Source organism: Quercus lobata, chromosome 3 (genome assembly GCF_001633185.2).
Source record: "Quercus lobata isolate SW786 chromosome 3, ValleyOak3.0 Primary Assembly, whole genome shotgun sequence".
NCBI classification, from domain to species: Eukaryota; Viridiplantae; Streptophyta; class Magnoliopsida; order Fagales; family Fagaceae; genus Quercus; species Quercus lobata.
The window spans coordinates 3,747,981-3,774,555 of NC_044906.1; the positions used below are offsets into that span (position 1 = coordinate 3,747,981).

The 26,575-nt window shown below is 31.3% G+C and overlaps 3 protein-coding genes across 5 annotated transcripts; all 3 read left to right on the forward strand.

The window, feature by feature from the left end:
• Positions 1-1,144: 1,144 nt before the first annotated feature.
• Positions 1,145-5,058, forward strand: LOC115981816 (annexin D8-like). The gene is made up of 6 exons (XM_031104180.1): positions 1,145-1,895; positions 2,859-3,004; positions 3,180-3,398; positions 3,709-3,921; positions 4,550-4,639; positions 4,779-5,058. Exons 1-6 carry the CDS (start codon positions 1,823-1,825, stop codon positions 4,983-4,985), a joined length of 948 nt encoding a protein of 315 aa, XP_030960040.1. The 5' UTR covers positions 1,145-1,822; the 3' UTR covers positions 4,986-5,058.
• Positions 5,059-9,574: 4,516 nt separating this feature from the next.
• Positions 9,575-11,216, forward strand: LOC115980129 (annexin D8-like). Its single transcript, XM_031102412.1, has 3 exons — positions 9,575-9,778; positions 10,775-10,864; positions 11,010-11,216. The coding sequence occupies exons 1-3, from the start codon at positions 9,575-9,577 to the stop codon at positions 11,214-11,216; spliced, it is 501 nt and encodes a 166-aa protein (XP_030958272.1).
• Positions 11,217-16,001: 4,785 nt separating this feature from the next.
• LOC115981820 (sugar transporter ERD6-like 5) lies at positions 16,002-25,663 on the forward strand. Of its 3 annotated transcripts, XM_031104189.1 has the most exons (18): positions 16,002-16,238; positions 18,543-18,605; positions 20,062-20,151; positions 20,266-20,325; positions 20,607-20,672; positions 20,756-20,821; positions 22,847-22,922; positions 23,001-23,065; positions 23,247-23,339; positions 23,436-23,516; positions 23,608-23,692; positions 23,812-23,855; positions 23,957-24,019; positions 24,099-24,158; positions 24,239-24,292; positions 25,044-25,103; positions 25,212-25,326; positions 25,412-25,663. In XM_031104189.1, exons 1-18 carry the CDS (start codon positions 16,035-16,037, stop codon positions 25,534-25,536), a joined length of 1,470 nt encoding a protein of 489 aa, XP_030960049.1. In that variant the 5' UTR covers positions 16,002-16,034; the 3' UTR covers positions 25,537-25,663. The 3 variants fall into 3 exon arrangements, with proteins under 3 accessions (XP_030960049.1, XP_030960050.1, XP_030960051.1); XM_031104190.1 differs by lacking the exon at positions 23,812-23,855 and having other exon boundaries at positions 23,922-24,019; XM_031104191.1 differs by lacking the exons at positions 23,436-23,516; positions 23,608-23,692; positions 23,812-23,855.
• The last annotated feature ends 912 nt before the right edge of the window (positions 25,664-26,575 follow it).

Sequence of the window (26,575 nt, forward strand, 5' to 3'; positions counted from 1 at the left end):
ATGAAAAGAGTAGCCATTCCTATAATAAAAAGCCATCACTTATGTGCAATTACCTTACCCTTGATGTAGAGCTCATCAGCTTTCGAAGTTTAAATGCTCAAAACAGCTAGCATTTAGAAGTTTTTTGGAGCTTGCAATCAGCTTGGAAGAGAGTTGAGTATTGCATGAGCTGAGCTCCAACCAGAATATTGAGACTGGAATGAAGCTCGAGCCAATATTGAGTTCTATAAATTTTTTGCAAGAGCTGAGTCTTAGTAGTAGGAAGTTGGGCTTAACTTGATGTGTTTGAACTCCTAATTGTATGATTGGTTAACCAAAGGTGTGCAAGTTCAAATCTTAAGCACAGCCATCTTTGCGAAAAAAATTATGATGGGTGATGTAGTGTATATGCTTGCATTGACTTGAAATTAATCTTCATTTTTCTTTGATGATTTACATGTATTGTAATTACCTCTTTTGCTTTCAGAGTTTAGTCTATGTTTGGCACTTCTGAAAAACACAATATACTTTTTTTTTCCCTATTGTTTATCAAAATTTTCACTATCAGTATTGAACACTTGTTTCCTTTTAACTGGTCTTTGTAGTTGTTCTTTGTAGGAATGGGTTTTGTGGGGTTGTGTGAGTCATTGGAATCAGAGGTACTGGATTTCAAGGTTTTAAGTAAAAAAGAATATTTCAGAAGGGAAAGTGTTGATCATTTTTGTGACAAAGCAGGCTGAACTTTTGGCAGACTGATTGACCATAAACAGGTTGAAGAAGGTTTTGTTACTAATGAAGTGTAATGTTTTGTGGGCTTTTGAGGTTTGAGTTTTGGTGAACCGAAGGAATGTCATTGTTTCATTGTTTGGCAGTTGCAATATCAAGTTTAATGGGTTTGTGTGTGGAGAAATGTGGTTTCTAAAGATGGAAGGTAGTTTCTAGAAGATATAGATGATACATTGTGTACAGAAAATGGTTATGAGAAATGAGATGGACAATAAGTTTAGATTTTTCATTTTGGATTTTGCTAGTATTACTTTGAGGCTCTCTCTCTCTCTCTCTCTCTCTCTCTCTCTCTCTCTCTATATATATATATATATAAAGAAGTGGTGGCTTAGCTTTTGACCAAACTATTCTACTTCTTATCCAAGAGACACCCCAAAACCCTATAGACCAATAGTGTGGTGAATTGAACCTTGGACCTTCGGGTTTATTTCATGCCCCAAACCTAGCTCAACATGTTCAAAATACTATCAAGGTGGCCACCTTGTCCAAACAGAAAAAAAGAATGTTTTTCATGATGATGTGAATTGGATTATCAAATAATCAAACAGTTGAGATTGAATTATTTGGCACTTTAAAGCAAAAGAAAATTCTCAGTTTGCTTCAAATATGAATTCTTTTGCTGCATTTTGTCCAGCTAAATCTAATAAAGAGGAGGCAAATAATTTTAGATCATGAAGAGCATAGGCACTTGAAATTCTACTAGAAGTTGTCAACACTGGGTAACATAGGGCATTTTAATGGTAGCTTATTGTGGACTAATAATCCGTATCTTTTTATCAGTAATGAGATACTGTGTAAAAGGAAGTAAGGTAAATTAGTATTATTGAAGCTGTTTCGATGGTAGTTACAAGTGAGATTGTCACTGTGGGAACCGGTACAACTTCTTTATAAGTTACATGCAAATGTTATTAATTACTGCTGTGAATAACATATATTAAGATTAATTTTGAAACGGATGCTGTAAATGTTTGGCCACTATAAATGAAGAAGAACAAAAAAAAGAAAAAGAAAAAAAAGAAAAACAATAGTCAGAGCCTTGACAGAGGAAGAGCAAACAATGGCCACCATAATCGCTCCCAAGGAATTTTCCCCGATTGAAGATGCAGAGAATATCAAGAAGGCTTGTCTAGGTTATTCTTATTTTAATCCTTTTTTTGTGAATGCCAAATATGCTACCGATCTCATATGTTGGTAATATGGTTAAAAAGTTCTATTAAATTTCCTTTTGTTGTTTCTAAATCTTTAATTAATTAAATATTTATTGAGATTATTCATCAAATTTATGAAAATGAAAATATTTTTTTATTGCTTGAACAATTTTATTCAATTGATTTTCCATTTTAACGAAATGGTAACAATCTGTCATGGCAGCTAAAAGATTTTGTTACATAAGCAGTTTCTTATGTTCGTTTGATGTAGAAACTTGTTCAATTATATTTATCAAAAAAGAAACTTGTTCAACTACTAATTCAAAACTGATTTATATGGAAAACAGCCTTTCATTTATATGTTTTCCATTATTTAAGCATATGAAAATAAATAAATAAATAAATAAAAAGGAAACAAAGGGGTATCTAGAAAAAAGACACTTTGCCAAGGCAGGCTCTATACATATTTCATTTTTCTTTACTAGTAGCGCTCCATTGCAAGTTAGGACTGAGAGGGGGAAATTTATGTTAGATAAAATATCAAAAGCACTCCATATTTATTCTCAAAACTTATTTATTAAAATATATATTCTTGAAATCAAAAATAGGATTTGGTTTTCCTTTCATGGTCCAGTGTTCTAATACATTGTAATACTGAAACAGATACTACACATGTCCAAAAATGATCACGTGTCACTTTCGTGTCTCATTCAGTGCATTAAAACACTAGATCAAAACTTCACCCTCAAAAATATGTTCATCTTAAAAAAAAAATCTAAAGTTTTGTATGATTTCTCCTTTTTTATACTATAGTAAGAAAAATGAAGTTATTACTTTTACCATTCATGTATTAATTGATTTAATTCTTCTTAGAAAGTTATACATTTGTCAAAAGCCAATGACTCTACTAATCCTTTTTCTTTGTTATTTGGATATCCTTCGCAGGATGGGGAACAGATGAAAGGGCTTTAATTTCCATACTAGGACACAGAAATGCAAATCAGAGGAAGCTTATTGGACTAGCGTATGAGGAAGTTTATCAAGAGGATCTCATCCAGCAACTTAAATGTGAACTTTCCGGGGACTTTGAGGTTTATAATTCCACAAAAATTATCTATCTATATATCCATACAGATGACATATTCAGATTATACTTTGACTTAGATTTATTTATTACATGTATGTACCTATGATTCAATGAATTACAATTGGGTATTTTCTTTTTTCATGTTGACATTTTTGACAATAAAAATGACATGGACATAGAGAGCTATATGCCACTGGACACTGGACCCTGCTGATAGGGATGCTGTCTTAAGCAATGCTGCACTGAAGAAGGATGTACCCGATTACCGGCTAATCATTGAAATAGCATGCATTGGATCTCCAGAAGAGCTCTTGGCAGTAAGACGTGCTTATCGTCATCGCTACAAGCACTCTATTGAAGAAGATGTGGCTGCTTACACAACTGGTGACATTAGGAAAGTATGTGTCAAATGTCAAGATACTAATAGCATTCACAAATTAATCAAAACCAATGTTAAATAAGTCATTTTTCCATTTAGTAACACTAACATTTTACTCTTTAATACATTCATACATATAGGTTGGATAGATTGAGTTGCATCATATCAAAATGATCAAATTTCAAACCATGCATATATTATTAGTACATTATATATCCAACATTATTGCTTTTCTAATCTCTTGGCTTAAAAAGTTTAATAAAATAAATTAAATAATCAAGAATAGTTCCACTTTATGTCTATGAGTAGCTTATGGGACTTTGATGCAGGTTCTCTTGGCAGTAGTAAGCGCCTACAGGTATGACGGGTATGAGTTTGATACGCAAATGGCAGATTCAGAAGCCGTTATTCTTCATGAGGAAATCCAAGAAAAGGCATATAACCATGAAGAGTTGATTAGAATTCTTAGTACAAGAAGCAAGGCACAGCTCAAGGGAACTTTCAACCGCTACAGAGATATTCATGGCACATCCATTACCAAGGTATAGAAAGTTTGTTCATAAAAAAAGAAAGAAATAGCACCTAAGGGGGATCCATGAGGTGTTGGGAAAGTACAGGGTTTTTACAAATTGCTTATTAATAATTCTAATTATCATTAGAGAAAACTATGATAGGATGGTGGCCTAACAAATTAATATTAATGGAGCCATTAATATTTCATTTTTATAGTAGAATCTAAACCATTCAAATAAATCTATATAATACAATTGACCAAAGTTTAAATATAATGATTTAGATCTATACTGAAATCTTTACAGTGATGGTCTTATACATATATAAGCTAAAAAAATAAGCTTTACTCTATAATAAATTAAACATTGAATTTATTAAAATCACTCAATTGTCTAACATATAATAGATGCTTGACTTATTAAATGGTCTAAATTCACTTTTATAAATTAAAATTAATGTGGCGTCATCAACTTCAATACGATTATTATTATTGGATCCGGCTTCTGTCCAGTGGCTAGTGCCACTAGACACGTTGGATTGCGGACACGTGTCCGTAACCTAATACAGAAGGCGAACCCATTATTATTATTGTATCTCAATTTTTCATGGACCTTGGAATTAAACGATAATTAAAATGTTTGAAATGTTAATTTTTAGGGTTTGTTGGGCGACCCAACTGATCATTATCTCGCTGCACTGCGTACAACTATCCGATGTATCAGAGACCCTCTGAAGTACTATGCAAAGGTATATGCAACATATCATTAAGTTATGAGACTTATTTAAATTAGCTTTACAATTTGGAGGATATAATTAGTACATAATTTGGTTGAGAAAAATGTTCATAAAAGTATGTATATATATTGGACTCCTTTTTGGACTTCAGGTGTTGCGTACTGCCATCAATACGGTAGGAACTGATGAAGATGCTCTCAGCCGTGTGATCATCACTCGTGCAGAAAAGGATTTGAAGGACATCATGAAAATCTATTTTAAGAGAAACAATGTTACTTTGGAGAATGCCATAGAGAGGGACACATCAGGAGACTACAAGGCATTTCTTCTTGCCTTATTGGGGAAGGATGAGCTTTAGATTAACTCTGTAACCAATTTATTAGTTAAGGAGATTAAATTCTTCAACAAGATATTCTGCACGCCTTTGGCTTTAGAGAAATGTAGTTTAGCACTTTTGCTTTAAACCATTTCTACAGTAATAATCAATTTAATTAAATTTAAATTTGTTGTACCCCAAATTTTTTATTTTTAATTTTTAATTGCAATCTCAAAATGTTTCTGTTGTCTTTTTAAAGAAAATTGAGTGTAACACTGCCTACCAAAATCACTCTCAACCCCCCCCCCCCTCCCAAAAAAAAAAGGTGAGAATTTTGTACATTGGGAATGACTTTAATCTCAAACCCTTTCATTAGATCTCACAATTTTGCATCACATGTTGCAGCTGTTAGTCAAAACAAAAGTGATTCCTCTTACAACTTCACCAAGTTAATGGAGGAATGGGACACAGTCCCCTTATGACTTCAACAAGCTCTCAGAAGCACTGTGCATTGCTGAGAAAGAAGCAGCTGCAATGGAGTTAAAAGCCTCTCAAGGAGAAGCTAATCAGGGGTGGTTTTGTGTATTTTGGGGCCTAAGGCAAATATATATGTGTGTATATATATATATATATTTTTTTTTTTTTTTTAAAAGGCAAATTTTCTAGCAATTATTAACAACAACAAAATAAAATTAGAAAAATAAAGGTTTGAGTTTTTTTTTTTGGATTTTTATGTATTGTTTTGATCTGTTTTGTTGAGAGAGAGGGAGAGATTTCAGCTTCTTAGTCACGGAAAATTTATTTTTTCAGCTTAGCCGTTGCATGAACTGCAGGTCTGCAGCATTACAAACTCTACTAATCTAATAGAAATTGCAATTCAAAAATCTCTTTCTAATTTGTAAACTGTCTCTAATGAAGGAGGATATAGACCAGTCCAATTGGTTTTCTTAGAAGTGAATTCAATACTAAAAGTACCAAATTCATCATGTCCCCAGACCCTACCACCTCATGCAATGCAAAATTACCTAGTTAATCAACTTCAAAGTCGGCTATCTAAGTGCCGAATTCAGCCATATTTGGTAATTTCATAATAAATTTAAGAGTTATGACAAAATAGTAAATATATATATATATATACACGCACAAGCCAAATCACTCCCGCATAATGCAGACTATGTAACTTCATTCATGTCATGACTTTGGAATACAGCATCTGTCCCTCTCCTTCAGATCAAATCCAAACAAAAGAAGAGAAATAATAAAGAAATACTGTGCATGTGTTTGGCCTCTGGGGAGTGTACAAACACAGACTGTCACTCCAGTGAAACGTACTAATGCAGGAAACTTTAAAGTGGAGGGCCATTGCAAATTAATTATTTATTTAAAAGACATATGAACGAATTTTCTGGGCCATAATTAATTTTCTGTAAAGTGAAAACCATCATGGTGGTGGTATGGTGATCATTGGTCCTACTCTACTAGAGTGGTTTGAGAGTGAGGTTTCAAGTTCGAATACCTTGATGGAAAGTGCTGCTTGAAAAAAACCCCAGACCTCTAGCTCAATGATCACTAGCATCCTCGTGAGGTTGGGAACTTGGGATAACAACTATGACTCACCGTTCCCCTGCTTGCAAACCCAAACTCAGAGGGTAAGATGCTATTAGGGTCCGTGGCGGCTCTAGAAATTCTTTTCAGAATAATCATTAAAAACAATTAAATTCAAAAATTTTAATAATAATAAAACTTGAATATATTAACATCACAAAATAAAAACATATGCAAATATGTAAAGTTTTAAAATTTCCATTCACAAGTTTTCATATTTTGAAATCATTGCATGATATGATAATTTCATTATTAATGTTATCCGTTACATCTTTTTCAATGTACAAAACCAAGTAATTATTAAGTTACTAATCACTCATTCAATTACTAACATATTGCCTAAATAAGTACTAATACAAATAAAATGCATTATCTTTTTGAAAAAAATATATCATATAAATCCAACAAATTCGACTAAAGACTTAAGTAAGTACTAACAGATTAGCTATTTAAAAAGTGTATATTTTAAATAGTAAGTGTTTACTGTTTCTAATTTGAACTCACCATTGAATTTTTTTTTTTTTTACCAGTAACAATTTGTTATTTAGGATTTGTTACAAAAATATTGCAAAAATATTGTGAACATTGCATTTCTTGCAATTTTTTTGTTTAACTTTCAATGGACGAAATTTTTGAAGAGGTGTTATTAAGGGTGTTCAACATTTTTTTTTTTTGGGTGGTCAAGTTTTTTTTCTAAGGTGGTCAAAAGACCCATATTAATTTAAAACTCAAAATTTTTAAGGTATATTAAAAGAAAAAATTCAGGGTGGTCTTGTGACCACCCTTATTAGTATTTGGCACCGCCCTTTTTTTTTTTTTTTTTTTTTTTTTTTTTTTTATACAAGATAGAATTTCTACTCTAGCCTAATCTAAGTGTATATGTGTGTAAAGTTCACTCTTAGAGACTTGAACCCCGGTCCTTGATTAGAGTAACGTTTAGGTAGAGAAGTTACTCTGATTGCCCCATTCTATACCCATTTCTTTTTTCTTCATTTTCAGGAAAAAAAAAAAATTTATTTTCTGAAATGATGAGTGAAAATTAACAGTAAAATTTTACAAGGCAAATTGAGAATTTCAGGTAAGCCTTTCTAGTTTCTACTCATGAATTGAATGCAAAATCCTGCCATTCTATTATTAGCAGGAGGTTCTTTATTTTAGGCTATTTGTTTGGTTGAGGATTTGTGTGTGTCACAAGATGTTGTGGATTTGTGTGTCTTTAGAGTTTTCCTTTGAAAAGTGAAAAAACAAAAAAAAAAAAACAAAAAAAAAAAGAAAAGAAAAATTAATATTTAAATGAAATATGGTTTAGAATATGAATTAATTAATATGATAATAAGAATGTTTTGAAAAGTAGTTAGCTAAAATTGGAAAACCGAGTCTCAAATTCAAAAACACATTATTAGCAAACACTATCTCTTCTCCATTATATATTTTGTCTCCCTTAATTATGCATTCCAAGAAAGTAAATATGGTGGAGGAACCATTAGGGCCGGCCCAAAATAGTTTAAGGCCTAAGGCGAAAAATTTTAAAGGGGCATTTTTATATCTAAATTTCACTTAAATAATATTTACTTTATTTTTTATAATATAATTTTTTTTAATTTCAAATCTATTATTAATTCTTACTAATTAATAAAACTGATTCACCCTGAGTGAGCTAGTGATACTTACTATGTAGGTTTTACAAACTAATGTGTCACTAATAACAAAAAAAAAAAAAATTATTCAAAACATTCAATTTATTATATTGTTTGAGTGGTACCAATCATATTCCTACCACATCAGTTTGTTAATTTTTGTCATAAAATTTGTATTAGTTTTAGCATTTTTCATTCACTTAATGGTGAAAAATTTTAAAGGGGCGCTTTTATATCTAAATATCACTTAAATAATATTTACTTTATTTTTAATTTCAAATCTATTATTAATTCTTACTAATTAATAAAACTGATTCACCCTGAGTGAGCTAGTGATACTTATTATGTAGGTTTTACAAACTAATGTGTCACTAATAAAAAAAAAATTTATTCAAAACATTCAATTTATTATATTGTTTGAGTGGCACCAATCATATTCCTACCACATCAGTTTGTTAATTTTTTGTCATAAAATTTGTATTAGTTTTAGCATTTTTCATTCACTTAATGGTGAATTGGTGATTGTGTTGTATTTCTATTAATTCGTCACTTTTTTGTGTGTGTGAAAAAGATGCTAAAGTTACTACAAATTTTATTATAAAAAATTTATAAATTTATGTGACATTTCAATAAAAAAAAATTGAATTATTTATTATGATTGGTGACATATCAATTTATAAAACCTATGAGATAAAAAAAATGCAATTAACTCACTTTTTATTTTTAATTTAAAAAAAAAGGAAAAAAAACTTACTGTCCCCGTATTAATTAGGTACCTTTCTATGTTAGAGGGACTTGGTCATGGCCTAAATGGTCAAGGCCTAGGGCCAGCCCTGGGAACCACAATGATAGAAGTTTCTACTTCTACTTTTAAAACAAGACCATAATATGATAACATAAATTAACTTTAGCAGTGGCGCTGCATGGTGTCGGTGACAGTGGTATTACGCTGGTCCTGATACTACTGTTTCGGCTTAGTGATTTCAGTGCCAATCTTCATCAGAAGATTCAAAACCTTTGTGGCAGTATGCAATAATGCAGTATTAGTGGGGAAAAGTCTAGGGACACGTAATTTTTCACAACTTTTTATTACAACTATAACGTGATGAAGTGCGATTGTTAAAGAAAAATAATAAGTCCATGTATAAGTCATAATTAATTATTCACATCTACGTCACAATTTTGGTAACAAAAATATTGTAGAATAATTTGTGGTTCTATAAACCTACTTTGAGAGTATCTACTAGTAAGTACAATCATTGCTGGTCTTGGAACGTGGGAGAGCCCACATATAGTAGTCTCTCTATGATCATTCTCTCTCATACACTAACATAATTTCTTTCCCTATAGGTTTTCTGCCTCAGCACTTTTGTATTCCAAGAAAGAAATATGGAGGATGAAGTGGTGAGAAAGTCTCTACTTGTAAAACAAGAGGCGAGTAGTAACACAGTAGATAATGGCAATGGCCATGCTGGTGATGGTGCTAATACTAATGGTGGTGCTGCTGTTCGGCCAAGTGATTCCAGTGCCACAGCTATTCTCGTTATCAGCACCATTGTGGCAGCTTGCGGTGCCTTCACTGGTGGCAGTGTTGTAAGTATAATCCCATTTTTATATATAATTACTCATTCAATTATAAATTTATAATAGTAAAATTCTTTTGTTTTTCACCTCAAAATTACAAATAATAGTAACATTATTAGGAGGTGGGTCGGTTTGGTTAAATGGATTTTAAGGTGGATGGAAAAAGAATGACAAAAAATAAGAGAAAAAGTAATTTATAGAGATGTTTGGTCCAGTAAAATTGCAGAAGGAAAATTAGTAGAAGTCGGGTGTTTTTTTCTGGCACCAAAATGTTTTCTTTCCTAATTGGAAAGAAAACTAGAGGGAAAAAAGAAACAAAAAAAAGGAGCTGCTTTTTGGACCATAATGACGTTCAAAAAAAAAAAAAAAAACTGGAATCAATTATTTGTTGTCCTTTTCTTTTTCATTAGTTTTCTCTTACCATCTGTTTTTGTCCTTTTCTGTTACCATATATATGTTATCGGTTATGTATTTTTCTCTTCTTCTTTTTTTGTCTTTTTTCTGATACTTCTCATTCCCTTTTTTTTCATCTATTTTTTCTTAATAATTTTTTTAATAATTTTTTTGTAAATTATTTATTTATTTAGTTTAAATATAATGATTTAGATCTATACTGAAATCTTTACAGTGATGGTCTTATACATATATAAGCTAAAAAAATAAGCTTTACTCTATAATAAATTAAACATTGAATTTATTAAAATCACTCAATTGTCTAACATATAATAGATGCTTGACTTATTTAATGGTCTAAATTCACTTTTATAAATTAAAATTAATGTGGCATCATCAACTTCAATACGATTATTATTATTGGATCCGGCTTCTGTCCAGTGGCCAGTGCCACTAGACACGTTGGATTGCGGACACGTGTTCGTATCCTAATGGGTCCAGTGGCCACTGACCACTGGATAGAAGGCGAACCCATTATTATTATTGTATCTCAATTTTTCATGGACCTTGGAATTAAACGATAATTAAAATGTTTGAAATGTTAATTTTTAGGGTTTGTTGGGCGACCCAACTGATCATTATCTCGCTGCACTGCGTACAACTATCCGATGTATCAGAGACCCTCAGAAGTACTATGCAAAGGTATATGCAACATACCATTAAGTTATGAGACTTGTTTAAATTAGCTTTACAATTTGGAGGATATAATTAGTACATAATTTGGTTGAGAAAAATGTTCATAAAGTATGTATATATAATATATATTGGACTCCTTTTTGGAACTCAGGTGTTGCGTACTGCCATCAATACGGTAGGAACTGATGAAGATGCTCTCAGCCGTGTGATCATCACTCGTGCAGAAAAGGATTTGAAGGACATCATGAAAATCTATTTTAAGAGAAACAATGTTACTTTGGAGAATGCCATAGAGAGGGACACATCAGGAGACTACAAGGCATTTCTTCTTGCCTTATTGGGGAAGGATGAGCTTTAGATTAACTCTGTAACCAATTTATTAGTTAAGGAGATTAAATTCTTCAACAAGATATTCTGCACGCCTTTGGCTTTAGAGAAATGTAGTTTAGCACTTTTGCTTTAAACCATTTCTACAGTAATAATCAATTTAATTAAATTTAAATTTGTTGTACCCCAAAATTTTTTTTTTTTTTAATTGCAATCTCAAAATGTTTCTGTTGTCTTTTGAAAGAAAATTGAGTGTAACACTGCCTACCAAAATCACTCTCAACCCCCCCCCCCCCCCCCCAAAAAAAAAGGTGAGAATTTTGTACATTGGGAATGACTTTAATCTCAAACCCTTTCATTAGATCTCACAATTTTGCATCACATGTTGCAGCTGTTAGTCAAAACAAAAGTGATTCCTCTTACAACTTCACCAAGTTAATGGAGGAATGGGACACCCTTATGACTTCAACAAGCTCTCAGAAGCACTGTGCATTGCTGAGAAAGAAGCAGCTGCAATGGAGTTAAAAGCCTCTCAAGGAGAAGCTAATCAGGGGTGGTTTTGTGTATTTTGGGGCCTAAGGCAAATATATATGTGTGTATATATATATATATATTTTTTTTTTTTTTTTAAAAGGCAAATTTTCTAGCAATTATTAACAACAACAAAATAAAATTAGAAAAATAAAGGTTTGAGTTTTTTTTTTTGGATTTTTATGTATTGTTTTGATCTGTTTTGTTGAGAGAGAGGGAGAGATTTCAGCTTCTTAGTCACGGAAAATTTATTTTTTCAGCTTAGCCGTTGCATGAACTGCAGGTCTGCAGCATTACAAACTCTACTAATCTAATAGAAATTGCAATTCAAAAATCTCTTTCTAATTTGTAAACTGTCTCTAATGAAGGAGGATATAGACCAGTCCAATTGGTTTTCTTAGAAGTGAATTCAATACTAAAAGTACCAAATTCATCATGTCCCCAGACCCTACCACCTCATGCAATGCAAAATTACCTAGTTAATCAACTTCAAAGTCGGCTATCTAAGTGCCGAATTCAGCCATATTTGGTAATTTCATAATAAATTTAAGAGTTATGACAAAATAGTAAATATATATATATATATACACGCACAAGCCAAATCACTCCCGCATAATGCAGACTATGTAACTTCATTCATGTCATGACTTTGGAATACAGCATCTGTCCCTCTCCTTCAGATCAAATCCAAACAAAAGAAGAGAAATAATAAAGAAATACTGTGCATGTGTTTGGCCTCTGGGGAGTGTACAAACACAGACTGTCACTCCAGTGAAACGTACTAATGCAGGAAACTTTAAAGTGGAGGGCCATTGCAAATTAATTATTTATTTAAAAGACATATGAACGAATTTTCTGGGCCATAATTAATTTTCTGTAAAGTGAAAACCATCATGGTGGTGGTATGGTGATCATTGGTCCTACTCTACTAGAGTGGTTTGAGAGTGAGGTTTCAAGTTCGAATACCTTGATGGAAAGTGCTGCTTGAAAAAAACCCCAGACCTCTAGCTCAATGATCACTAGCATCCTCGTGAGGTTGGGAACTTGGGATAACAACTATGACTCACCGTTCCCCTGCTTGCAAACCCAAACTCAGAGGGTAAGATGCTATTAGGGTCCGTGACGGCTCTAAAAATTCTTTTCAGAATAGTCATTAAAAACAATTAAATTCAAAATTTTTAATAATAATAAAACTTGAATATATTAACATCACAAAATAAAAATATATGCAAATACATAAAGTTTTATAATTTCCATTCATAAGTTTTCATATTTTGAAATCATTGTGTGATATGATAATTTCACTATTAATGTTATCCGTTATATCTTTTCCAATGTACAAAACCAAGTAATTATTAAGCTACTAATCACTCATTCAATTACTAACATATTGCCTAAATAAGTACTAATACAAATAAAATGCATTATCTTTTTGAAAAAAATATATCATATAAATCCAACAAATTCGACTAAAGACTTAAGTAAGTACTACCAGATTAGCTATTTAAAAAGTGTATATTTTAAATAGTAAGTTTTTACTATTTCTAATTTGAACTCACAATTGAATTTTTTTTTTTACTGGTAACAACCTGTTATTTAGGATTTGTTACAAAAATATTGTGAAAATATTGTGAACATTGCATTTCTTGCAATTTTTTTGTTTAACTTTCAATGGACAAAATTTTTGGAGAGGTGTTATTAAGGGTGTTCAACTTTTTTTTTTTTTTAAAGGGTGGTCAAGTTTTTTTTCTAAGGTGGTCAAAAGACCCATATTAATTTAAAACTCAAAAATTTTAAGGTATATTAAAAGAAAAAATTCAGGGTGGTCTTGTGACCACCCTTATTAGTATTTGGCGCCGCCCTTTTTTATTTTATTTTTTATTTTATACAAGATGTAATTTCTACTCTATCCTAATCTAAGTGTATATATGTGTGAAGCTCACTCTTAGAGACTTGAACCCCGGTCCTTGATTAGAGTAACGTTTAGGTAGAGAAGTTACTTTGGTTGCCCCATTCTATACCCATTTCTTTTTTCTTCATTTTTAGAAGAAAAAAAAAATTTATTTTCTGAAATGATGAGTGAAAATTAACAGTAAAATTTTACAAGGCAAATTGAGAATTTCAGGTAAGCCTTTCTAGTTTCTACTCATGAATTGAAAGCAAAATCCTGCCATTCTATTATTAGCAGGAGGTTCTTTATTTTTGGCTATCTGTTTGGTTGAGGATTTGTGTGTGTCACAAGATGTTGTGGATTTGTGTCTCTTTAGAGTTTTCCTTTGAAAAGTGAAAAAAAGAAAAGAAAAAGAAAACAACAAAAGAAAAATTAATATTTAAATGAAATATGGTTTAGAATATGAATTAATATGATAATAAGAATGTTTTGAAAAGTAGTTAGCTAAAATTGGAAAACCGAGTCTCAAATTCAAAAACACATTATTAGCAAACACTATCTCTTCTCCATTATATATTTTGTCTCCCTTATGCATTCCAAGAAAGTAAATATGGTGGAGGAACCATTAGAGCCGGCCCAAAATAGTTTAAGGCCTAAGGCGAAAAATTTTAAAGGGGCATTTTTATATCTAAATTTCACTTAAATAATATTTACTTTATTTTTTATAATATAAATTTTTTTTTTAAATTTCAAATCTATTATTAATTCTTACTAATTAATAAAACTAATTCACCCTGAGTGAGCTAGTGATACTTACTATGTAGGTTTTACAAACTAATGTGTCACTAATAATAAAAAAAAAGTTATTCAAAACATTCAATTTATTATATTATTTGAGTGGTACCAATCATATTCTTACCGCATCAGTTTGTTAATTTTTGTCATAAAATTTGTATTAGTTTTAGCATTTTTCATTCACTTAATGGTGAAAAATTTTAAAGGGGCGTTTTTATATCTAAATATCACTTAAATAATATTTACTTTATTTTTAATTTCAAATCTATTATTAATTCTTACTAATTAATAAAACTGATTCACCCTGAGTGAGCTAGTGATACTTATTATGTAGGTTTTACAAACTAATGTGTCACTAATAAAAAAAAAAAAAAAGTTATTCAAAACATTCAATTTATTATATTGTTTGAGTGGCACCAATCATATTCCTACCACACCAGTTTGTTAATTTTTTGTCATAAAATTTGTATTAGTTTTAGCATTTTTCATTCACTTAATGGTGAATTGGTAATTGTGTTGTATTTCTATTAATTCATCACTTTTTTGTGTGTGTGAAAAAGATGCTAAAGTTACTACAAATTTTATTATAAAAAACTTATAAATTTATGTGACATTTCAATAAAAAAAAAAATTGAATTATTTATTATGATCGGTGACATATCAATTTATAAAACCTATGAGATAAAAAAAAAAGAAAAGAAAAGTGCAACTAAGTCACTTTTTATTTTTAATTTAAAAAAAAAAGGAAAAAAAAACTTACTGTCCCCATATTAATTAGGTACCTTTCTATGTTAGAGGGACTTGGTCAGGGCCTAAATGGTAAAGGCCTAAATGGTAAAGGCCTGGGAACCACAATGATAAAGTTTCTACTTCTACTTTTAAAAAAAGACCATAATATGATAACATAAATTAACTTTAGCAGTGGCGCTGCACGGTGTCGGTGACAGTGGTATTACGCTGGTCCTGATACTACTGTTTCGGCTTAGTGATTCCAGTGCCAATCTTCATCAGAAGATTCAAAACCTTTGTGGCAGTACGCAATAATGCAGTATTAGTGGGGAAAAGTCTAGGACACGTAATTTTTCACAACTTTTTATTACAATTGTAACGTGATAAAGTGTGATTGTTAAAAAAAAAATAATGAGTCCATGTATAAGTCATAATTAATTATGGATTTTGTTAATATGTGTCCTAAGGGCACACAATAATAAATTATTTTTAGAAAAAATTTCTCAGAAATTAAAAAAGTATTAACAACTTCTTTAATTTTCGAAAAAATGTTTTCAAAAATAGATGGTTTAATGTGTGCCCTTAAGGCACACATTAACCGGACTCATTAATTATTCACAGCTACGTCACAATTTTGGTAACAAAAATATTGTAGAATAATTTGTGGTTCTCTGTAAACCTACTTTGAGAGTATCTACTAGTTTTTTTTTTTTTTTGAGAAACCACCCCAGGGAAAGGGGGGAAGAGTATCTACTAGTAAGTACAATCATTGCTGGTCTTGGAACGTGGGAGAGCCCACATACAGTAGTCTCTCTATGATTATTCTCTCTCATACACTAACATAATTTCTTTCCCTATATATAGGTTTTCTGCCTCAGTACTTTTGTATTCCAAGAAAGAAATATGGAGGATGAAGTGGTGAGAAAGTCTCTACTTGTAAAACAAGAGGCGAGTAGTAACACAGTAGATAATGGCAATGGCCATGTTGGTGATGGTGCTAATACTAATGGTGGTGCTGCTGTTCGGCCAAGTGATTCCAGTGCCACAGCTATTCTCGTTATCAGCACCATTGTGGCAGCTTGCGGTGCCTTCACTGGTGGCAGTGTTGTAAGTATAATCCCATTTTTATATATAATTACTCATTCAATTATAAATTTATATTATAAATTTATAATAGTAAAATTCTTTTGTTTTTCACCTCAAAATTACAAATAATAGTAACATTATTAGGTGGTGGGTCGGTTTGGTTAAATGGATTTTAAGGTGGATGGAAAAAGAATGACAAAAAATAAGAGAAAAAGTAATTTATAGAGATGTTTGGTCCAGTAAAATTGCAGAAGGAAAATTAGTAGAAGTCGGGTGTTTTTTTCTGGCACCAAAATGTTTTCTTTCCTAATTGGAAAGAAAACTAGAGAGAAAAAAGAAACAAAAAAAGGAGCTGCTTTTTGGACCATAATGACGTTCAAAAAAAAAAAAAAAACTGGGATCAATTATTTTTTGTCCTTTTCTTTTTCATTAGTTTTCTCTTACCATCTGTTTTTGTCCTTTTCTGTTACCATATATACGTTATCGGTTTTGTATTTTTCTCTTCTTCTTTTTTTGTCTTTTTTCTGATACTTCTCATTCCCTTTTTTTTCATCTATTTTTTCTTAATAATTTTTTTAATAATTTTTTTGCTAATTATTTATTTATTTAATAGGGGTATGAAAGTAAATTTATACTAACAATATTTTCTATCCTCTCTTTTTTTGGATTTGGAAAATTTCTTTTATTTTTATTTTCTCTTTTTTTTATATATAAAATATTAAGAATCTTTTTCTTAAGTTATTTTGTTAGTCGATTCACTATTTTTTTTTTGTAACAATAAAAATAAAGAAAATAGACTAACGGTGTTTTTGTCTTTGGATACTTCTATAGCTTAAAGAATGGAAAAAATATGATGTTTCAAAAAACTTTATTTTTTTTTCTTGGTGTTGTTTTTAATTTAGTGAGTAAAATATATATGATACGAAGTAGATTCGATAAAGTCAGATTGAAACTATTTGGTTTTAACGTTTTCTCAAAGTTTGATTCCTGTCATTGTCATTATCACTAATTTATCATTTTTTTAAAGAATAAGTCTAGTGTCACAATTTGTGCCACAACTCGTCCATGTGGCGAGTTGTGGTTGGTGGAGGGTGTTCTCATATGGACCCATTATTATCCATTCCCCAACCACAACTCACCACAAGTTGTGGTCCTAGGCTTATTTTAAAAAAAAAAAAAAAAATTGTTCACAAGGGTGTTATTTCTTTTGTTCACAAGTTACAAAAAGGATATGAGAACATAATTTTGTTTATAAAATAGAATTTGGGCTAAGCCTATAACCATAGAGACAAAGGAAATTGTTTCAAAACTTATTATATATACTGGTAATAAGTCAGATTGAAAACTTATCTAATTTATTGGTTATTATTTACCAATACTAAGGTCTTTTGTCAAACAATTTTTGTGCATTTAATAAAAAGCACAAGCTTTTTTTTTTTTTTTCTTTGAAAAATAGGTGATTAGCAGAGATAGACACATACAAATTAAACTTCAGAGAATACAAAAACAGTGAAATCAAAGTGATCAAACCAGCTGCGAGAATGAGATAGAATGTTAATAAAGCGCCTTAGTTACAAAGAAAAGAATTAGAAGAATATAATAAGATTTGGAGTTGTTTTCGAGAGAACCATTACTTTGATTCGTTGTTTTTATTTATTTTTACATAGATTCATTGTTCTCTTGGTTCAAAGTGCCTAGGGAACTGTAACAGCAAGCAGAATATGGAAAGAGGGCATTGGTATTGAAAATAAACTTTAAAAAATTAATTAAAAATGAAAAAAAAAAAAAAAAGAATATTGCAAGGTATACGTAACTTGGCAAAATTAAACTTTAATTAAAATTTAATTGAATTTAGATTGCTTTTTGAGTTTTGTACTTAATAATTTACTTAACACAAAAATTTTAGAATTAAATAAGACATGCTGTGCAAAATTAGACTCCAATTTAGAATTTAATTGAATTTTTTCTTTGCATTGACTGTATGTGTGTCTATATATATATATATATATATATATCTATATATAATGTTGAGCTCCAAATTTTTTTTTTTAAAGTAAAAAACTAAAAGTTATAATAAAAAAATAAGGAAAGAAAAATATATTTTAAAAAGTTTTAATTGAAGAAAAAGAATGCCAAAAAGTAAAAAACTGTTACCTACTATCAAACATTAATTCTAACCCAGTTATATAAATTCACATCAGTGCTTTAGGATTCAGCTAGAGATACTATTTGAGCTTGGGGCTATCGGTTACATGATGAACTGATACGGGTTGAAATTGAAGTTTTCTTTTGTCTGAGAAATTAATGTTTGTGGCTTCTTTGCAGGCGGTATATTCATCACTTGCTGAGAATGGAATCATAGCTGATCTGGGCCTTACTGTGGCAGAGGTGAAGTACTCATGTGACGTCCGCGCACACAAACATACACATACCTCTAAAGTTAAATGAAATTAAAATTATTACATTGTTTCTAAAATTTATCTTCACAAACATTGGCTGCAAATAGTACATATATAGTAATAGATCTCATTTACAATCGCCAAGTGCTAGCTAGGTTCACATGCAAGTTACGAATATCGTTCATCATTTTACACAACTGCTAACCGCTAGGTATACAAATATTGCAAACATGGGATGGGGCATACTTAGTAAAAACACACATACGATACTGTATATTGCATGTACATACAAATTTGTATACCTATAAATCATATCAAATAAAAATACTAAAAATATATATTACAAAGTTTTTGAAACAGTTTTTAAAATTTTGAACCAAATGAAATACGTAGGATATAATATATGTACCTATTTTTTTATTTTTTTATTTTTTATAATTATATGTACTTATTCCATGTCATATATATTCTCTCTTGGATATTACTATGTATGTGGGCAAAGAAATTTGGAAATAGTGAGGGGATAAGATGGCAATAAGGATGGTTTGACTAATGCTTATATAAAATGACTAGGGTAATTAATCAGTAGTCTCATACTCGATCTAAATCATAACAATGGTCTTAAAGATCCTAGTAATATTGTGCATGCCATTGCTACTTAGCTAGCACCAATCACAGAATGTAGAATGAAACTAAATTTAAGTTCTCTTTGCTTGGCTGCTCTGTCAAAGATAGGTGTATATGTCAGTTCAGTTTTGACAAGAAAGGAGAAAACTTCTTTACTGCAGAAGGAATGGATTCAAAGCTTCCGCTAGTCCAACATCATAATAATCAAAAGTGTTATATATATATATATATATATATATGTGTGTGTGTGTATGTGTGTGTGAGAGTGTGTATATATATATATTGGACTAGTTCATTGGGTTTGGTTAACAAGTGCGCTCAGAGCATTAGTTAATGGATCATTTAAAGAAAGTTTTGACATCACTTTTATGAAAAATATACAAAATGTTTCTAAAAATATACAAAACTGTTAAAAAAATCAGTTTTTTTTTTTCTTTTCTTATAAAAAGTTTCTAAAAATATTTTATAAATTAATACCTCTAAGATGAGAAATGTTTATTTATATTGGGAGAACTGCTGATGTGATCTTCCCTGACCAATGAGATGATATCATCTATGTAAATGTATGTGTGAGCTTCTTAATCAGTACAAGGAATAATAAATAAAAATTATCAGATGATGTCACATTTGCATAAATAACAGCATTTTATTAATTGGGAGGTCAAGAAGAACCTTGTTAACAATCTTCCTAGTGGACCTAATAATTTCTCCTCTAAGACATCCCTTAGCTTTTCCATAAATAATTAAGAAAATTGCTAATGTTTCTTTATACTTCTACTGATATATTTGACTTCTACATCTTTCTCTTAAATGTGCAGTATTCACTGTTTGGATCAATGATGACCATTGGAGCAATAATAGGGGCACTAATAAGTGGAAAGATGACGGATGTCATTGGTCGAAGATATGTATGTTTTTCAAGGCCATATTTCTACAAAATGTTAATGGTGTTAAGTTTTTCAACTCAAAAATCCCAAGCGATTCTATAATTCCTTTCTACTTTTATTAATATTGTGAAGCAGACATTTTGGATTTTGGATATATTCTACATCATGGGATGGCTATCAATAATCTTCGCCAAGGTTTCATATCTTTCCCTTTTTATTACATTCCAACGATTCTATCTTTTTCTCCCTCTTAATAAGTGTGGATATTAGGATTCTGTGCAATACTTAAGGTATTGCATTGGGTGCAATTACTCATCATTCCTCTCACAATTTTTTTTACTTCATTACTTTTTTACTCTCAATCTTAACCTAGGGTATTGCACCTAATTTCAATACGGATACATCTGCTAATTTTAATCTCACATAACTCTTTTGCATTTGTATCATAATGCTAAATGTTTTGTGCCTGCTGAAAGGGTGCTTGGTTGCTTGACTTCGGAAGACTGTTATTGGGAGTTGGATTTGGAATTACATGTTATGTGGTATAAATGCAGTAATATTGATTTTTCAAATTCATACACTCATGAATACGACCGATAATGAATTATCATCCCACTGCAAACAGGGACCTGTGTACCTTGCCGAAATAACACCAAAGAATCTAAGGGGAGGGTTTATGTCAATAACTCAGGTATATTCAATCATTCTATACTTTTGTATCATGCCTTGAATCCAACTAAATAAGTTAGGTATGTGACAACAATTGCACACTTAAAGATTTTCCAATAGTAATTCAATAGGTATAATAACATCCTAACATAATACGGGAATCCATAGCACCATAATATAGGGTGTATATACTCATGAAGAAGGTTTTATTCTTTGATTGGATGATGAAACAATATTTTTTAATGTGATTTTGAATAGAATGTGGAATTTAGATTATGTATGTGTTAGGTTTAAAGTTGGCAAATTCTATAACAATGTAATTGTCAAATGTGTCTATAGTAAGTTCATACAAGTTACATCATGTTCAAGACCATTTTTGCAATAAGCAGCTCAAGAGAATTAGTTTAGAAAGATACAACTACTCTTCATCAAATTTTGACTATCCCTCGATCGTGGCTTGATCGAGCGAAAATAGGGAACTCAAAATTATGTTGTGTATTACTAAATGCGGTATTGTGGGTAATTTCTACCCTAATGAGAGAGTCTATATAAAAGGCCTATTAAGTACAACTTTCCTAAGGTTGGAAACACTGATAACGTAAGCAATATAGAGAGAAAATTTTAGACTTCATCTTGTGTACTTGTGAGTTCAAAAGAGACATTTTCCCTATTGTTTCTCGCTAGTGAGATCAAGAGCTGAAGCCATAGATGCAGAGTTCAAATCTTCAAGAGCTTGTAGGAGTCAGTCGGATGTTCTAGTCGTGAAGTGTGGGTGCGTCATCCGGGGAGGTATCTAATGGGTCCACATCACTTTCCTCATTATAAATAAAGGTCACTAAGTGAACCTCAATTCTAGATTTATTTTTCACTAATGAGGTTTAGGAATTCTCCTAACTTCGGTAAGCCTAGATCTGTCCAGCATCAAGAAAATCACAGCTAAGAGTCTATGGTTCATGCCCATGTCTCATTTCTTCAACAAATTCAAAACAATCCACATCATCGAAATGCCAACTTTATACCGTGTTTGGCATTAATAAATTTCAAATAAGGTCCATTCATTATGCTTCAACATCTAGCCCTTAACCACAAGCTCAATGATATCATAAAGTTCCTAACTAATTAAGGCCCCAACTGACCTAGTTTAATTCCCATAAATCCAACCACTCCATGATCAGCCTTGATTTCTCTTTGATTTCTAATAAAATTCATCTATCTTCAATAGAACTGTCACTAAAAACCTTGGTTTTTTAATCGATTCAATACCAAAAGCAAGGTATGTATAGATTCATTCATGATCCATGTGTTCCAACAAAGAGCCAAACCCATTTAGGGACTAGCAATATCATGAAATTTACATTACAACGAGTCTCACATATGGCCAATTAACAACTTGAAGTTAAACTACTGCACACCCTTGGTGTGATGGTCACTTCACAAGTATAAGTACTTATGGGGTGTGGGAGGCAAGAGTTAGGGTTCAAGTCTCTAAGAGGGAGCTTCACACATATATAAACTTAGATTAGGCTAGAGTAGAATTTTTATCTTGTTAAAAAAAAAATAAAAAAAAATAACAATTTGAAGTTAGAACATTAATGGAAACTTCGCCTAAATCAAATTATATGAAGCCTAAGGATAAGGTATGTTTTGTATTGAAGTACTTTTTTTTTTTTTTTTTTTGAAACTTTTCGTCTTGAAATACTAAAATTAATATAAAGGAGAGATTTTTAGACTTCTTGTCTTAAGAATAAATAGATTGACCAAGCATTAAGAATTTAAGCCCTCAATTTTCTTCTCTTTGGAATCCTTAATAAATCTTCTATCTGGTGCTTTTTTTGAATTCAGGTTAGTCAATTTAATAAACCAATAAGTTGCTGGAAGGTCATTAATCTGAATTTTCTAAAAACCCCACCAAAAATAAGGAAATATATTTCAAATTCTAATGTAAATTTTCTAATTTAACCTATTTAATTTGTCCTTTTTGGGATATTAACATTTTGCAATTGGAATTTACTTTTTCTTTTGGTGGATCATATTTTTCATTGTACAGTCGATGACAGGTTATGGCTCTTCTCTCACATATCTCATTGGTTCAATTATCAGCTGGCGCACCTTGGCCATAATAGGTAGATTTGTTTGCACATTATATTTACAAACTAATGGTTCTTTCTTATGTAATGGTTTCTACATATTTTCATCCTCAGGCTCTATTCCATGTATATTAATGTTCCTTGGTCTATTTCTCATTCCAGAGTCCCCTAGATGGTTGGTGAGTTCAATTGAAATTTAATTAAAATTTGTTAGTTGAGGACAGAATTCTCATTGTTTTTATTTAGGGATGAGCAAAGCTGAAACCATGTTAAAATTAAATCAAATTGCAGTAGTTCACATTTAAGGTAGTACAAGAATGCATCAACATTCTCAAATGTTCACTGCAAATATATCTGCAGGTAAAGATTGGCAAACAAAGAGAATTTGAGGCTGCTCTCCAACGCCTCAGGGGAGTCGATGCTGATACCTCTCAAGAGGCCTCTGATATCAAAGTAACATATCATTGAAAGTTCTTTTGGACTCATTATTACCATATTATTGACATCAACACAGTGAACTGAGCCAGTTGTCTATCATGCAATGTACAGGATTATACTGATAACCTTCAACAAAACTCAGATGACAAAATTCAGAACTTGTTTCAACGAAAATTTGTTCCTCTACTCATTGTGTGTTGAAAAAATCAATCATATCCTGTGTTACTCCCTTTTGTGATATATAATTTGTCTAATCCATGGATATGACTAAACTAATGTACAGGTTGGAGTCGGGCTGATGTTAGTGCAAGTACTTGGAGGGCTCTATGGGTTTCTGTTTTATATGAGTGAAATTTTTAATTCTGCTGGTAAATCATGGAGATTATTAACAGAACTTCATACAAAAATAAACAAAGCACAAAACTTATGTTTACATGTGTGTGTGTGTATATATATATATATATATATTTTTTTTTTGGGGTGACAGGTATCTCTAGTACTGTTGGGTATATAGTGCTGGCTGTTACCCTGGTAGGTCTTGAATATATATATATATATATATATTTTTTTTTTTAAATATTGTGCAATTTTTTTCAGTGAATTTCTCAGAAGAGTGGATATTTCCTCTGCAGATTCCTTCAATTTTTCTGGGCGCCTCACTGATAGATAAACTTGGAAGACGAATGATTTTGATGGTTAGGCTACAAAATAAGTTTCCTAAGTTTAGAGCTTAATTGATCAAAGATTTAATAGGATAATCTGCAATGTTTGCAGGTTTCTGCAATGGGGAATTGCTTAGGTTGCTTCCTTACAGGATTAGCATACTTGTTGCAGGTTCCTTAACATTATTTTGAACATTTGACATTTCTGTGTTGATCAATCACCCTCCGTAATTTTCAATATGCTATAAACAGGACCATAACTGGTGGAAAGGAATCAGTCACATTTTGGCCCTTGTAGGAGTATTGGTAATGATATTTTAATTGTCAAACATTTTTATACTTTCTTCTTACTATTAACTATCATTGGTAACTTTTGGTTTCACAATCTGTTTTGTATATGTATATTTTGTTATGTAGCATTTTGTTCTCTCCTTTTCGTTTAATCCATAAGCTAATAAAATAGTTAAACTGAGCAATGTGGCAAGACATTGAAACAAAACTGCCTAAATCTCTTCATTTGATCAGTGGCAAGAACCTTGCTCTGAATTGATGTCCCCACAACAATAAAAACAGAAGAAAGGATCAAAGCACATACACAAGAACACCAGGTTTACATGGTTTTCCCACACTAGGACTACAATCATTGAGTTTTTATAAACTCCGGAAGGAGTTACAAAGATCATAGGTATATATATGATCCCAATTACCTTAGTGCACCTAAGAGTACTTCTACTGTATTCTCAAACACTGGAAATATCCCAATAGTAGTACAGATGCCAACACAGTAGATCAGTAACCACATACATCTTCTAATGTCAAGTTTGGAAGGATTTATACAAGTTTAATTGCATTCTTTTTTCTTTGTTATTTCATTTTCAATTTCTTTTAGTGTTTTCTAGTCTTTACTCTTTAGACAGGGAAAGCTCTTTCATCCTTGCACTGTTACACATAACCATCATCACTTCTTTGGTGAAATGCAATCATATTTAAAAATGATAATTTCATATTCTTGTATTTGACTCGTATTTAAAAATGAACTGTTTGATTCTGCAATCAGGTATATATGGGATCTTACTCATTTGGCATGGTAAGCATACCATGGATTATAGTCTCAGAGGTTGGTTAACATTTATTAGCTTGATAAGTTGATATCTTCATCACTTCAATGGAAATTTAAATTAACAATGAGTATAGCTCATACTGAATAATGTTCCTCTTTCTCCAGATATTCCCTATAAATGTGAAGGGCTCAGCAGGAACTCTTTGCAATTTGGTCAATTGGTTTGCCTCCTTTTTTGTTTCCTACACCTTTAATTTCTTATTCGAGTGGAGCTCAGCAGGTGATGCCTCGCACTTGTTTCTTCCTGTGTCATTGAAAGTTTTTATTCCCAGTGGTAATTTAGTTGTGCATGAATACCATTTCAGGAACATTTTTCATATATTCAAGCATTTGCGGTTTGGGTGTTCTTTTCATTGCAAAACTAGTACCGGAGACTAAAGGGCGAACATTGGAAGAAATACAATCATCACTAACTGGCATTCTGCAATGAGGAGCATAACACTAGAGGGGTATCAAATAACATGTGCTTGTTGCACTGCATCAGTAACAACGAATCTAATAAAAATTTATTTTTGATTAATCAAATTAATGCCACACTGGATTTCCCAGTTTTACTAGTTACATGTCGATGGGTGTGTCTGTGTTGTTGTCATGGTAGTAGTCTATGATGATGGGTGTTGTCTGTGTTGAGAATACCCTAATTATTTATGTAAAAGAAGAAAAAATTGCAGTTGGGGATTGGGATCTCTCTTAATATTTAGACAGAACTGCCACTGCAGGATGGGACTATCTTTATGCTGTGCAGCTGAAGGAAGAGATTTTAGCCATAATATGTCCCTTCAACTCTATCAAAATGAAAGGTTTTCATGTGACAGCTAGATGTTTGTGATGCCTCTACATAATGCAAAATTCTTGTATCCGACATGCACATAAGATACCGTCTCCTACATAATCTTTAGTAAAATGAAAGACATACAGTATTCCCTTGTATAAGTCTTAAAAATTCTGATTCTAACTAATCTTTGGTGCTAACAACAAAGTAGACAATTTTGTTACCTGGATTGAAGAAGAACCATGTTTCTTAGAGCATGCATTATCTCATGATGTAGCTTTTCTTTCAGTTAATGAATAAAGTTGATTTACTTCCTATCCAAAAAAAAAAAAAAAAAAAAAAACAATAAATTAAGTAGAGCTCATACAATGCCTCTAAGAATGCCTCCCATGTGACTTATTTCTCAGTCTCATTCAACCAATCTCTATCCCTCATCCCACCAAATGGCAAAAAATTCACATGCTACTCACTAGTGTCTCCCATGCTAAAAAGCACAGATATAGATATGGATACAAGTACGGGTACATGTACAAAATGGCAATGCGGGAATTTTTGAAAGAATTGGACATGATATACAGCATGATATGCCTATTAAATAATTATTAAATATATTTTTATTCATATTTCTATATATTATTGTTTGTTCATTTAGACCCCTTAAACCAGATTGTTTAACCTAATATATTAATCAAGTGAT

What these genes read in the sequence shown, in the direction of transcription:
- LOC115980129 (XM_031102412.1), top strand. Translation starts at nt 9,575, where the DNA reads ATGGAGGATGAAGTGGTGAGAAAGTCTCTACTTGTAAAACAAGAGGCG. An exon ending in CCTTCACTGGTGGCAGTGTT is followed by an intron (nt 9,779 to 10,774) that starts GTAAGTATAATC and finishes GTTAATTTTTAG; the next exon opens with GGTTTGTTGGGCGACCCAAC. An exon ending in CTCAGAAGTACTATGCAAAG is followed by an intron (nt 10,865 to 11,009) that starts GTATATGCAACA and finishes TTTGGAACTCAG; the next exon opens with GTGTTGCGTACTGCCATCAA.
- LOC115981820 (XM_031104189.1), top strand. Translation starts at nt 16,035, where the DNA reads ATGGAGGATGAAGTGGTGAGAAAGTCTCTACTTGTAAAACAAGAGGCG. An exon ending in TATCAATAATCTTCGCCAAG is followed by an intron (nt 20,326 to 20,606) that starts GTTTCATATCTT and finishes GCCTGCTGAAAG; the next exon opens with GGTGCTTGGTTGCTTGACTT. An exon ending in TGGCCCTTGTAGGAGTATTG is followed by an intron (nt 24,293 to 25,043) that starts GTAATGATATTT and finishes TTCTGCAATCAG; the next exon opens with GTATATATGGGATCTTACTC.
- LOC115981816 (XM_031104180.1), top strand. Translation starts at nt 1,823, where the DNA reads ATGGCCACCATAATCGCTCCCAAGGAATTTTCCCCGATTGAAGATGCA. An exon ending in CAACTGGTGACATTAGGAAA is followed by an intron (nt 3,399 to 3,708) that starts GTATGTGTCAAA and finishes ACTTTGATGCAG; the next exon opens with GTTCTCTTGGCAGTAGTAAG. An exon ending in CTCTGAAGTACTATGCAAAG is followed by an intron (nt 4,640 to 4,778) that starts GTATATGCAACA and finishes TTTGGACTTCAG; the next exon opens with GTGTTGCGTACTGCCATCAA.